Genomic DNA, 13,314 nt, shown 5'->3' with positions numbered 1-13,314 from the left:
GACCCAGGCATCCTAGGCTGGTCGTCTGGCACAGCTCAGTCCTTGTCTATCGCACTCACCCTGCGGGGCTGCCTTTGCTAGCAACTGTCTGAAAAGCTAAAGGAAGGCTTTGTCTCAGTCCTGCGGGACCAGAGATTTACAGAAGATTGGAAGAAGTATATGAATTACTTGAACAGCAGCTGTAATCGACAAATTGCGCTAGTAGGGCTACAAGAAGTTTTGCAAGGAGAAATATACGAAGTGTTACAAAGTAGAAAGATATTGGTTATGAGTTTGAAATGTAATAGGGAAAATAAGAAGTGCATACTGAGAGATGAGATTGGAAAACATTTTCAGACAGGATTGATGGAAGTCAAAAAAAATTGAATAAGATGTAAAAGTATGTTTACCGTATTTTTCGCTCTATAAGACACACTTTTTCCCTCATAAAAAGTAAGGGGAAATGTGTGTGCATCTTATGGAGTGAATGCAGGCTGCGCAGCTATCCCAGAAGCCAGAACAGCAAGAGGGATCGCTGTTTTCGCTGTGCAGCAATCCCTCTTGCTGTTCTGGCTTCTGGGATTCAGAATAATTTTTTTCTTGTTTTCCTCCTCCCAAAACTAGGTGTGTCTTATGGTCTGGTGCGTCTTATAGAGCGAAAAATACGGTAATTGCTGTTGAAAATATGTTAAAAAACTAATAATTTTAATATATTATACACACACACAGACACACACATATAGAAAAGCTAAAGGAAGGGGGTGGGTGAGTGACGTGGGGGGGCGGGCGTCCTCTTTGCTGGAACAAAGCAGCATTCAACCCCCTCCCCTCTTCTGCCACTTTTGGGGGTTTCTATTAGTGGTACTCAGCTGTTCCCCTAGGGAGGCCAAATATGGCCACAGCTCATCACGAAGCAAAAAATAAAAAATAAAAGGACGCCTCTCCCAGGTCTTCTCCCCAGCACTGCCACCACCGCAAGGCAGTGCCAGGGCAATGGAGGGGGGGTTATTTTGGACCCAATTGGAGCAAGCTCTAGAAAGCCACAGGTCAGCTGGCCGGGAGGACGACTATAAAGGGCCGAGGGGCAGGGAGGAGAGGGAGCAGGCTTTCGAAGGCAGCGCCGAGTTCCGCTCAGGGTGCCCCCCGGGTCTGCTTCGTGCCAGCCAGGTCCTCTCCATTCCTACTCGCACAGACAGCTCTCCCCTCCACCGACTGCCGCCATGGAAGCCATCAAGAAGAAGATGCAGATGCTCAAACTGGACAAGGAGAACGCCCTGGACCGGGCGGAGCAGGCCGAGGCAGAGCAGAAGCAGGCGGAAGAAAGGAGCAAGCAGGTGGGCAGCCGCTGGGCTCGGCTGTGTGTGCTGGGGGGCGGGGAGGAGCTTTGTGGTAGGGTCCTGGATTCGAATTCTGCCTTAGCTCGTCACGGATACCCTCGAGTCAACCGGTCTGGTTTCTGTCCCCCCCCCAGTCACTCTAGATCAGGCATGGCCAAACTCGGCCCTCCAAATGTTTTGGGACTACAGTTCCCATCATCCCCGACCGCTGGTCCTGTTAGCTAGGGATGATGGGAGTTGTAGTTCCGAAACATCTGGAGCGCCAAGTTTGGCCACGCCTGCTCTAGACGATCCTTGTGGTCCCTTTCGACTTCTGTGATTCGATGGTGTCTGGCGCTGATGGGAACCAGAGTCCAGAAACATCTGGAGTGATACGGATACATCCCCGCTTTATATCTCTGGAGGTGCATTTCACATGTGTTCCCTGATGGGTTGGAACAGGGCTGGCTTGCAAGTGGGGATCCTGCAGCCCTCCAGATGTTGAGGAACTACGAATCCCATCATCCCTGACTGTTGGCCACCGCAGCTGATAGACCCTGGCATCCAACAACACCAGTTTTTGCTTCGGCTTCAAAAAAATAAAATTTAAAAATTTAAAATTGGGCTGTTCTCCATTTTCAAACTAGGGACACGGGTGGCGCTGTGGGTAAAACCTCAGTGCCTAGGACTTGCTGATCGCATGGTCGGCGGTTCGAATCCCCGCGGTGGGGTGAGCTCCCGTCATTTGGTCCCAGCTCCTGCCCACCTAGCAGTTTGAAAGCACCCCCAAGTGCAAGTAGATAAATAAGTACTGCTTTATAGCGGGAAGGTAACGGCGTTTCCGTGCGCTGTGCTGGTGCTGGCTTGCCAGAGCAGCTTCGTCACGCTGGCCACGTGACCCGGAAGTGTCTGCGGACAGCGCTGGCTCCCAGCCTCTAGAGCGAGATGAGCATGCAACCCCAGAGTCGGACACGACTGGCCCGTACGGGCAGGGGTACCTTTACCTTTACTTTTACCATTTTCAAAGCAGCAATTTCTTATTTGGTTTTCATAAATATGGGATCAATGGAAAGTGGGACCTAAAAATTTGGGGTTTCTGTTGAAAAGACAACTCACACAGAGAAATGAATAGTCTTAAGTGAGGTCATGGCCATTTATATCAATGGGTCTACTCTGAGTAGGGCAGTCACTGGCTACATACAGGCTACAGTTTCTGCCTGAGACTGGACCACAAGGTCCTATTGACAACTAAGCCTCCAGCATTCCTTTTAAATTGCAGAGTTCCATCCCGGATCATGTGAACTAACTGCTGCAGAGGATCCCCTGAGCATGTGCAGAGTGCTTGTCCATCTAATGTTTGCCTGAGGTCCCCTTCTCTTCATTCCAGGTTGGCTCTGATGGTGGTTACCCACCGGCAAGAGAAATGCACTCTGCATATGTTCAGAGGGCCTTTCCCTTTGAATTAGCACAATTCAGAGCTCACCTCCCTGTGTGTGTCAGATGGACCAGCCACTGTGTGCCCCCGACTTGATCAGCAGCAAGGGGGAAATGCGCTCTGCGTACGCTCAGAGATCTGGCCGACCGTCCACTGAAAAGACCCCCAAAGCCAAATTCCTGAACTGAAAATAGTTGCAGGGAGTCCTCATCGCTCAGCAGTAGAGACCTCTGCGTACGTATATTATTTATTTCTTGCATTTATATATCCCACCTGTTTCTCCAAGGACCTCAAGGTGGTGTAAATGGTTATTGCCTTCCACATTTAACAATAACCCTGCGAGGTAGGTTAGGCTGGGAGGCAGTGAGTTGCAATGGTTAACCCCCAGCACAGACTAAACCTTCGCACTCACCTCTCCCCACCTGCGTCGGTGGGTTTTTTGATGAGTTTATAGGAACAGAGGAAGAAAGTGAGGATGATGGAGGGCAGAAAGAATCTCGGACCGGCTTGGCTCCTTTCTCCAGAGAGTTCCAGTTTCACATTCCTTACGCTTGACAAAGTCTTGGCAAACAAAGGAAGGAAGGGCTGGGTGGGTGGGTGGCTGGAATTGGTGCTGGTGCCTGCCTGCCCCGTGATCAGGATGGCTTCAGGGTGACCAAACAGCTGACAATAGGGGAGAGAAAAAGGGCATGTGAGGATGGGCGTATTATATTCTGCGTTTCCAGACAGGACTGAGATTCCCCATCACACACACCAGGGAGCTGGGTTTGAACAGAAGAGCGTCCGGTGTGTGTGTCAAACCAAAGCACCCTGCACCCCTCCTCTACTACACATCCGCCAATCAGATGCTCCAGGAAGCCCACAAGTGGGGCATGAGAGCAACAGCGCCTCTAGGTGGCTTGTCCTCAGAATTTAGGACGCAAAGGTAGACTGCCACTGTAGGTGGAAGTTCTGCGTTGCATCCCAGACTACTCCATCTCAGAGTAAAACCACTGAAGTTAATGGTTCTCTCCTTCCACTCTGCCACTGCCCTCTCTCTCTGATAAACCATCTCTCTCTCACAGCTCATAGCTCAGTCGGCAGAGCACGGGGCTCTTAATCTCAGGGTTGTGTGGGTTCGGGCCCTGCATTGGGCAAAAGATTCTGGCATCTCCCTGAGTCATTTTGCTTTCATCCAGGCTTCATTCTCTAAGGTGTGCAAGCTAACCCCTTGGAAGGGAAGGGAGTAACGTGGTGTTGAGCTTAGGAAATACAGAAAGACAAATACAGTGGTACCTCGGGTTAAGTACTTAATTCGTTCCGGAGGTCCGTTCTTAACCTGAAACTGTTCTTAACCTGAAGCACCATTTTAGCTAATGGGGCCTCCTGCTGCTGCCGCGCCGCCACCGAATGATTTCTGTTCTCATCCTGAAGCAAAGTTCTTAACCTGAAGCACTATTTATGGGTTAGTGGAGTATGTAACCTGAAGCGTATGTAACCTGAAGTGTATGTAACCCGAGGTACCACTCTATGACCGTCTTAGGGCCTGGATCCCCTATTCCAACCCTACCGCTAGCAAAATACTTTTTTTTTTTCAATTAGGAAACTTTAACATGTAATATCCTGCGGGGGGGGGGGTTGTTGGACTAGATGACCCTTCCAAATCTGCCATTCTGTGATTCTGCTATTCTTTGTCCCTGTCCCACCCCCTTTTCTTCCATGTTTTCACCTCCTTGCCATCCTCTTGCAACGAGACCCCGGTGGCCACATCCAGAGGGCCCAAAAGCTTCCCCATCTCCAATTCTGGCATTACAAGATAGACTGCCGCTGGAAATGGGGGTTCTCTCTTAGCCACACAGGCGAATCGGCACCAGTTACACATCCACAAATCTGCCTACTTTTTAAAAACTGGCCTGTAAATATTCAGGTCACACACAAACCATATGTTTAAAAGCACTCTTATAATACTTGACCATAGCTGTCAACCTTCCCTTTTTTTGCGGGAAATTCCCTTATTCCTGCGCCGTTTCCCGCTGCTTCCTGCTGCTATCCCGGATTGTTAGATATCCCATAGACTGTCCCCGGGACATGTGAGGCTGCTGATCCCTTACAGTGGTACCTCGGGTTAAGTACTTAACTCGTTCCGGAGGTCCGTTCTTAACCTGAAACTGTTCTTTTTTTTTTTAATGATATTTTATTAAATTTTAACAAGAAAAAAGTTACAAAACGATAAACAAAAAACACAAGAAAAATACAAAAACCAAAATTTAACATAAAAATAAAAAATAAAAAATAAAAATCCCTCTTTTTAATTTCTTACCGTTCATTTACTTATTTTCCTGACTTCCTCACACCTCCCTTTTTTGTATTCCATTTAAAAGTTGGTTCAGCAAATTCATACCCTTTTAATTTACCCTTAATTGTTTATCCTCACATATTATAGCTTCAAATTTTCACCTAATATCAATTAACCTGAAACTGTTCTTAACCTGAAGCACCACTTTAGCTAATGGGGCCTTCTGCTGCCGCCGCACCGCCAGAGCACAATTTCTGTTCTCATCCTGAAGCAAAGTTCTTAACCTGAAGCACTATTTCTGGGTTAGCGGAGTCTGTAACCTGAAGCGTATGTAACCTGAAGGGTATGTAACCCGAGGTACCACTGTATTTTCAAATCTGAAAGTTGACAGCTATGTACTTGACGAGCTGTGGCTTCCCCCTCCCACCCCAAGAATCCTGGGAACTGTAGTTTATTAAGGGAGCTGAGAGGGGTTAGGAGACCCTTAACAATCTACGGTTCCCAGGATTCTTTGAAGGAAGCCATTGACCTTTAAAGCAGAATACGAGCTCTTTCTGCTGCGTATGCGACTAGGTTGCTCAAGCCGGTTTGCGATGCAGCCGGCTCTGCTATTGGGCAGTCCCATCGGAGCAAACGTCTGTTAAAATAAGGACTTGTGTTCCTACATGCCCAGGTTAGACTGAAGACGAAATTGGGGGGGGGGGAGAGAAAAGGGTTTTGTCGGGAGCAGGAATGTCTAGGACGCCGGAGATTGCGTGTTGTTTTGACCTTGCCTGGAGGCAGGGCAGAAGAGATCAAGTCATGTTTCGTGTCTATTCAGGCTGGAAGAGCAAAGGGAATTCAGAGTTGGGGAATCTCTCTATCTGCGCTTTGAGAAGCCTCTCATGGTATCCTTGTAAGGCGATGAGGAACTATGGCGGGGAGGCGGGGGTAGAAAGGGAGAGAGGAACACCCAAACCAGTTGCATAAACTGGACATTATTCTATAAAGTCCCTTCCACTCTGTTTGGTCGCAGAACCCTCTGAAAGGAACACAGCGCTGGACATTTAAAGTGTGGTGCAGTGGTTAGAGGGTCGGATCAGGACCTGGGAGAGACCAGGGTTCGAATACCCTGCTTGGCCAGTACAGTGGTACCTCGGGTTAAGTACTTAATTCGTTCCGGAGGTCTGTTCTTTACCTGAAACTGTTCTTAACCTGAAGCACCACTTTAGCTAATGGGGCCTCCTGCTGCTGCTGCGCTGCCAGAGCACGATTTCTGTTCTCATCCTGAAGCAAAGTTCTTCAGTTACAGATAGGTAGCCGTGTTGGTCTGCCATAGTCAAAACAAAACAAATTCCTTCCAGTAGCACCTTAAAGACCAACTAAGTCAGTTCTTGGTATGAGCTTTCGTGTGCATGCACACTTCTTCAGATACACGGTGTATCTGCTCATACCAAGAACTGACTTAGTTGGTCTTTAAGGTGCTACTGGAACAAAGTTCTTCAGGATGAGAAGAACTTTTTCTGGGTTAGCGGAGTCTGTAACCTGAAGGAGCATCTCCACCCCCACCGTTCTACCCAGACACTGAGGTCCAGCGCCGAGGGCCTTCTGGCGGTTCCCTCGCTGCGAGAAGCCAGGTTACAGGGAACCAGGCAGAGGGCCTTCTCGGTAGTGGCACCCGCCCTGTGGAACACCCTCCCACCAGATGTCAAAGAGAACAACAACTACCAGACTTTTAGACCACATCTGAAGGCAGCCCTGTCTAGGGAAGCTTTTAATGTTTGATGCATTACTGCATTTTAATATTGTGTTGCAAGCCGCCCAGAGTGGCTGGGGAAACCCAGCCAGATGGGTGGGGTATAAATATTATTATTATTATTATTATTATTATTATTATTATTAGCCGTGGAGCACGCTGGTTGTGAGCTCGGGCCTAGTTGCTTGCTTGCAGCCTGACCCACTTTGCAGGGTTGTTGTGGGGGTTGGCTGAGGAGGAGCAGTGCCACGTGTGCCATCTCAAGCTCCTTGTAGCGAAAGGTGGGGCAGAAATGAGGTGAATCAACAGCTAAGTAAATAACTGGTAAGCAAAGCAGTATTGCACTACAGTGGTACCTCGGGTTACATACGCTTCAGGTTACAGACTCTGCTCACCCAGAAAAAGTGCTTCAGGTTAAGAACTTTGCTTCAGGATGAGAACAGAAATCGCGCTCCGGCGGTGCAGCAGGAGGAGGAGGCCCCATTAGCTAAAGTGGCGCTTCAGGTTAAGAGCAGTTTCAGGTTAAGTACGGACCTTCGGAACGAATTAAGTTCTTAACCAGAGGTACCACTGTACAGTAAGCACGCAACAAACACACATTCAACTTGCACGCGTTCAGTTTTACGTGCTTGGAAAACAAACCGTTTTTTAATTTTAATTTTTAAAAGGGGCGGAAAGCGGGCAGGCACCCGGGGGAAAGAAGACTTTGACAATCTCAGCCGCCATTAAACTCAATTTGTTCTGACCATACGCGATTTTGGCTTTAGGCACGATTCCCAGGACGTAACTCCCGCGTGAATTGCGGGCTTACTGTGCCTTAAACAGCCCGAGAACTGTAGTTTGCTAAGGGCGCTGAGAGTTGGGAGGGGATGCCCTATTCCCCTCCCAGATCTACAATTCCCAGAGTTCCTTGGGAAGAGGGCTTGGTTGTTAAATTACTCTGGGAATTGTAGCTCTGGGATGGGAATGAGTCTCCTAACAACTCTCAGCACCCTTAACAGACATGGCTCCCTCCCCGCAAAGGATCTTGGGAACGGTCATTTACTGAGGGAACTCTGGGAATTGTAGTTCTCTGATGAGCCTTCTGCTAACAACTCTCAGTACCCTGGGATGCTTTGGGGGGAAGCCATGACACTGAGTCGCTGACTGGTCTATCTAGCTCAGTACTGCATGCACTGACCGGCAGCCTCAAGGGCCTCAGGCAATAAGCCTTCTCAATAAGTGTCGATTGAACCCAGGACCCTTGCATTAGGGATATGTACACATTTGCCATTTTAAAACTCAGCTTAGGTCATCCCTCACCCTCCCCGGTCAATTTGGATCGGAGCTGATGTGGCAGGGAAAGCATCCAAAAACAGCTTTTTCTTAGAAACGACAGGATAGATACGGGATGGGTGTGGATTCTGTGGCTAAAATAATATGTACAGTACACACCACTTCCCAAACCACGGGAGGGAGTGTGCTGGCTGCAAGAGTAAATGGGAGCAATAATTATTATTATTATTATTATTATTATTATTATTATTATTTATATCCCACCCATCTGGCTAGGTTTTCTCAGCCACTATGGGCAGCTCCCAACAGAATATTAAAGACACAATAAAATACATCCTACACACACTTTCTTTGAATCTAGCTTAGATGTCTTCCGAAGGTTGCCAGCTGATCAGAAAAGAATTAGCCTGGCCAGCTGCTGCGCCTCCACAGGAGTCCTGATCTGCAGAAATCATAGAATCATAGAACTGTAGGGCTGGAAGGGACCCCCAAGGGACATCTAGTCCAACCCCTCGCAATACAAGAATCACAGCTAAATCAATTAGCTAAGCTTCTGCTGTTGTGGCTGACACGGAAATGCGGATAAACTTAATTCTGGGGAGAAACGAGAAACCAAACGGGACAGATTTGGCCCTTCTTCCTCAGCGTTCAAGGTTCTAGGCCTCAAGAAGGACTGCGGACGCATGGTAAACGCTACCTCCCCTTTCATTTTGCAGCTGGAAGATGAATTAGCCGCCATGCAGAAGAGGCTGAAAGGGACGGAGGACGAGCTGGACAAATATTCAGAGGCTCTCAAAGATGCGCAGGAGAAGCTGGAGCTGGCGGAGAAGAAGGCTGCTGACGTATGTATGGGTCTGGGGTGGAGGGATGCCCCTCTCTGAATTTGTGCTCCCTAAGCAGGACTGTTTTTTCACCCAGCACTTTCGCAGGGCCAAATCACGTGGCTGGAATGGCTGTGGGTCCTGCTGGGCAAAGGGCAGTCCCCTGTTTCAACCATAGCTGTCAACCGTCCCTTATTTGGCGGGAAACTCCCTTATCCCAGCACCGTGTCCCGCTGCTGTCCCTTATTGATGATGTCCCTTAAATTTCCTGGGTTTCAAAGGAAGCAGCTCCTCTCCCTCCCTCCCTGCCGGCCAGCTTGCATGCCTTGTGCTGATCAAATCGGCCGCGTTGCCTGGGGACTCGACTTTGCTCAGCGCTTCCCAGCAAAGAGGTGACGGTGGTTTACCTTGCTGCATCCCCTTTGCCGGGTTGCTGTGCTGTGGGAACCACCGCTTGAGGCTTCGTTTGGCTGCTGGCTGGGCTTTCTGCCTTTGGCTCGGAGGGGCTCAGAAGTTGAACATACCTGTGCTCTGAAAGTCCCTTATTTTGGCAGCTGATCCCTTATTTTCGAGGCTGCTGGTCCCTTATTTTCAAATCTGTAAGTTGACAGCTATGGTTTCAACAGAGGCTGAGCTGCTGGGGCAAATGGGGCACTGCCCCATAAACCTCGCTCTGCCCCTGGCCTGCCCCTCTCCACCTGCACCTTTCTTACTTGCAAAGGTGAGAGGGAGGTGGTCCTGTCTGACATTTTCCTCCTCTTTCTTAGTCTCAGGGTTGCTCCTTCCAGAGCTCTACAGGGAGGAGAAGGATGGGGGCAAAGTTAAAATTAGTGGGCTCTGCCTGTCATTGGTTCTGGCGCCACCTACTGTCAGGCTCCCCGACTCCTGCCCTACCAGCTCCAATGGGCACCAACTTTCCCTGTTCTTGATTTTGAAGAGCTGGCTGGCCCCAAATGGGGATGAACGCTAAAGGACCTTAAGAAAGGAGGGCAGGGGAGACCCTTCTTATGTCCATTATGTTAGGGGTAAATTGCTTTGGGAAAAATGTGTGTATTATAGGAAATTGCTCACAAAAATGCATATTTTAAGAGAAATGCACACTAAAACGCTGGTTTTTCTTTTTAAAAAATTGCTAACTGACGTGGAAATGTGGAGAAACAGACATAAGATATGCAAAATGAGAAATGGAGAAGAACCAAAATAGATGGGTTTGCCCATCTCCACCCTGAGGACAAATCGACCCGGAAGCCACACAGTGCAAGGGTGCGAAATGAGCTGGCAAGGAGATTGACCCCCCCCCCCCATTTCCCGGCCTCTTGACAGGAAAGGCAGAAAGTGTGGGGAGCGGAGAGCGAGGGAAAAGGAAACACTCGGGTTCTGAAAATAACCTTATCTTTTCCAGCAAACGTTGCGGTTAGGCTCACCAAACCGCTGCTGACTTTTGCACAACGCCAGGAGCTACCCGGAGAACCAACTGTCCCTTGCTGGGTTTTTCCCCAGCAATTTCTATGCTTAAAAACTCAAACACAGCTCCACAGTTGCCCACAGTGCTTAACTTACCATCTAACACCGTGAACGCTATTAGTATCCGCAACAGCTGCTCGCCTGTGGCGACCAACGAGAGAATTCAGGTGAACAAGCAGGCAGGTGTTTGCCAAAGAGAGTCTCCTTTGCTTTCTTTTAGAGCAGGGGGTGGGGAAATCTCATCTGTGGCCCTTCAGGCTACTCCACCTGGCCCTCGGGAAACTCCCCAAGCCATGGCGCTCTCACGAGCCCAGCTCTGAATGTTTTGGCCCAGGTGGAGCGTGTCCTTGAACTCTGGTAGTGCTCCTGATTGCCCGGTTAGACAGAGACATGCAGGTGTACATGAACCTCTGAGTTCTGCATGGTTGAAACATATGGAGTCTGTTGTACAAAGTCATATCCATTGATCTTTGAGGAGTCCAGCAACGTCTGGAGGGCACCAAGTTGGGGATGCTTCTTTCCCATTTTCTCATAATCTCTGTCCTAAACTAATGGGAAGGCATGCTCAGCAGTAGAGCTTTTGCCTTGCATGCAAAAGGTCGCAGGATCAATCCCTGTCATCTCCAGGGACTCTCGATTTGAAGACTGGGACAGCCAGTGCCAGTTTGTAGACCAGGGGTGTGGAACCACAAGCCTGGGGGGCAAATGTGGCCCTATCTGGCCCTTCACTGGCCCTGTTTCTCCCGCCTGCCCTGAGCATTTTTGCCTGGCTGGGACATGTCCTTGAACTCTGATCCTGCTTTTCCACACAGAGGACAGAGAGGACAGAGAGGGGTGTGTGACTATGTGTACAAACCGGCTTACTTCTGCCTCTGGCCCTGCCCCCTGCCGGCATGTGGCCCTTGGAAAGTTCCCCATAAGGGGAATGTGGCCCTTGGGAACCAGCATGCCTGCTGTTGACGATATTGAGGTAGATGAACTGATGGCCCCGGTTTGCATCAGGCAGTTCCTGTAAATGGGGAGATGGACAGAGAACGTTGCCTGCCCAGGTCATCGATAAATTCTCCTTAAAAGTGGATTATCTCGTGCATGGGATGCAACTGGAAACTCTGAGTCACTTGCGCCTTAGGAAAGGGTTTTGCCTCAAATCTGCCCCAAGATTGACAGGCGGGACTTTGGGATAAGTGGAAACCCAACCGGCCCTCTCCCACTAATGGCCGGGGAAGAGCTGGGAAAGTTATGCAGTTCCCCGCCAGCCTGCCCCACACTCCCTATCCCTTGCATTGTTGGTGGCAGTCTCTAGGAAAACAATGGCGTCGAGTTTCTCCCCTGCGAAGGTTGGCCCCATCCGTCAAGCAGCTAAGGGCTGTCAGCGCCTGGAACAGCTGCCACTTGGCATTCGGAGGGGATTATCTGTACAGATTTATCGCCTATGGCGGGGGGAATTGACGGACATTTGAGCTTTTGCCACCTCCTGCCACCTATTGCTTCTTTTTCTGGATCCTACTCGGTAGAACAGAGTAAGAACCAGGGCTTTTCCCCCCCCAGCCGGAGCTCAGGTATAGTAGTTCTCAGGTGGGTGCTGTTGGCATTCTAAGAGACAGTGGCATAGTGTGGGAGGGTGCAGGGGGGGCTGGCCGCACTGGGTGCAACATCTGGGGGGGCGCACTCGCCGCCTCGCCTCCAGAGTCGCCGAAGAGCCTCAGGCGCAGGCTGTAGCAGAGCCCCATGTCTCGCGGAACCGACGAGCTGGGCTGAAGGCGTCCGGCAGGCAGCGGCTCTCAGCGCTCGCCGCGGTCCCTGCGTGTCAGGGCTGCAGAGGGCGCGCCAGGCAGCCCCTCCTCACAGCCCCGCCACCGCCGCCGCCGCTGCAGCTGCTGGGCCATGTTGCATTTTCCTCGCCTCTCTGCCCTCCTCCGGGCAAGCAGCGTCGTTTGGGCGGCAGCGCCAGCGGCAACTCGCCTCAGATCACCTGACACGGACCCGCCGCCGCCGTCGCCGTGGCTACCTTACCGTAAATACCCCAGCCCAGGCAGCAGCAAGAAGAAGCTGGCAGCAGCGGCAGGTTAGGGGTTAGGGGCGCAAATTACTTGCCTTGCCCCGGGTGCTGACAACCTACGCTACGCTGCTGCTAAGAGAACAAGTTCATGGTAAGCTCCGGCACCTCTTTTTCTAGAAAAATAGCACTGGGAAGAACATAAGAGGAGCTCTGCTAGAGTGTGACACTGGTCAGCATCCTGTGGCCAGGTTCTTTCAGGAAGTCCACGGGACTACTAATACATGCTGCTCATCACAACTGGGTTTCCCCAGCCACTCTTGGCGGCTTCCAACAAAATATTAAAACACACACACAAAATCTAACACTAAAAACTTCCCTAAACAGGGCTGCCTTCAGATGTCTTCTAAAAGTCAGATAATTGCTTATCTCCTTGACATCTGATGGGAGGACATTCCACAGGAAGGGCGCCACTACCGAGAAGGCCCTCTACCTGGTTCCCAGTACCCTCACTTCTCGCAGGGAGGGAACCGCCAGAAGGCTCTCGGAGCTGGACCTCAGTGTCTGGACAGAACGATGGGGTGGAGATGCTCCTTCAGGTATACTGGGCTGAGGCCGTTCAGGGCTTTAAAGGTCAGCACCAACACCTTCAATTGGGCTCAAAAACATACTGGGAGCCAATGTAGATCCTTTAGGACCATTGTTATAAAGTCCTGGTGGCTGCTCCCAGCCACCAGTGACAGCCACATTCTGGATTAGTTTAATTTCCGAGTCACCTTCAAAGGTAGCATGAAGGCAAGAGCACTCCCTCACGGTAACCTATATTCCTATAAACATACAAAGTTAAGGATTGGACCCTGCCCTGACACCCAGAAAGCCACCACCAGTCAGTGGAGACAGTTGGAGCTAGATGAACCAATGGTTTGACTAGGGTGACTTTTTATGTTCTCTATCAGAAGTTAGGGAGTTAGAGAGTGGAGGGATGGCCCTTTCTCCAAATTAAATTTGGACACATCTA

The 13,314-nt window shown here is 50.1% G+C and overlaps 1 protein-coding gene across 7 annotated transcripts in view; it reads left to right on the top strand.

Annotated features, from left to right (window-relative positions):
* Positions 1-1,078: 1,078 nt before the first annotated feature.
* TPM3 (tropomyosin 3) overlaps positions 1,079-13,314 on the top strand; it is a gene marked incomplete at its 3' end in the record, with an annotated part of 75,574 nt that continues 63,338 nt past the window's right edge. For 2 of the 7 annotated variants that reach the window (XM_081841267.1, XM_081841270.1), the window contains exons 1-2: positions 1,080-1,313; positions 8,732-8,857. In XM_081841267.1, coding sequence (XP_081697393.1) covers positions 1,200-1,313; positions 8,732-8,857 — 240 coding nt within the window. In that variant the 5' untranslated portion in view covers positions 1,080-1,199. Of the gene's footprint in view, positions 1,314-8,731; positions 8,858-13,314 lie in introns of all 7 variants that reach the window. The other 5 variants (XM_081841271.1, XM_081841269.1, XM_081841272.1 and 2 more) reach the window with 4 other exon arrangements.

Source organism: Podarcis erhardii (genome assembly GCF_964252035.2).
Source record: "Podarcis erhardii genome assembly, chromosome: 15".
Taxonomy (NCBI): domain Eukaryota; kingdom Metazoa; phylum Chordata; class Lepidosauria; order Squamata; family Lacertidae; genus Podarcis; species Podarcis erhardii.
This window is presented reverse-complemented; position numbering and strand designations above follow the sequence as displayed.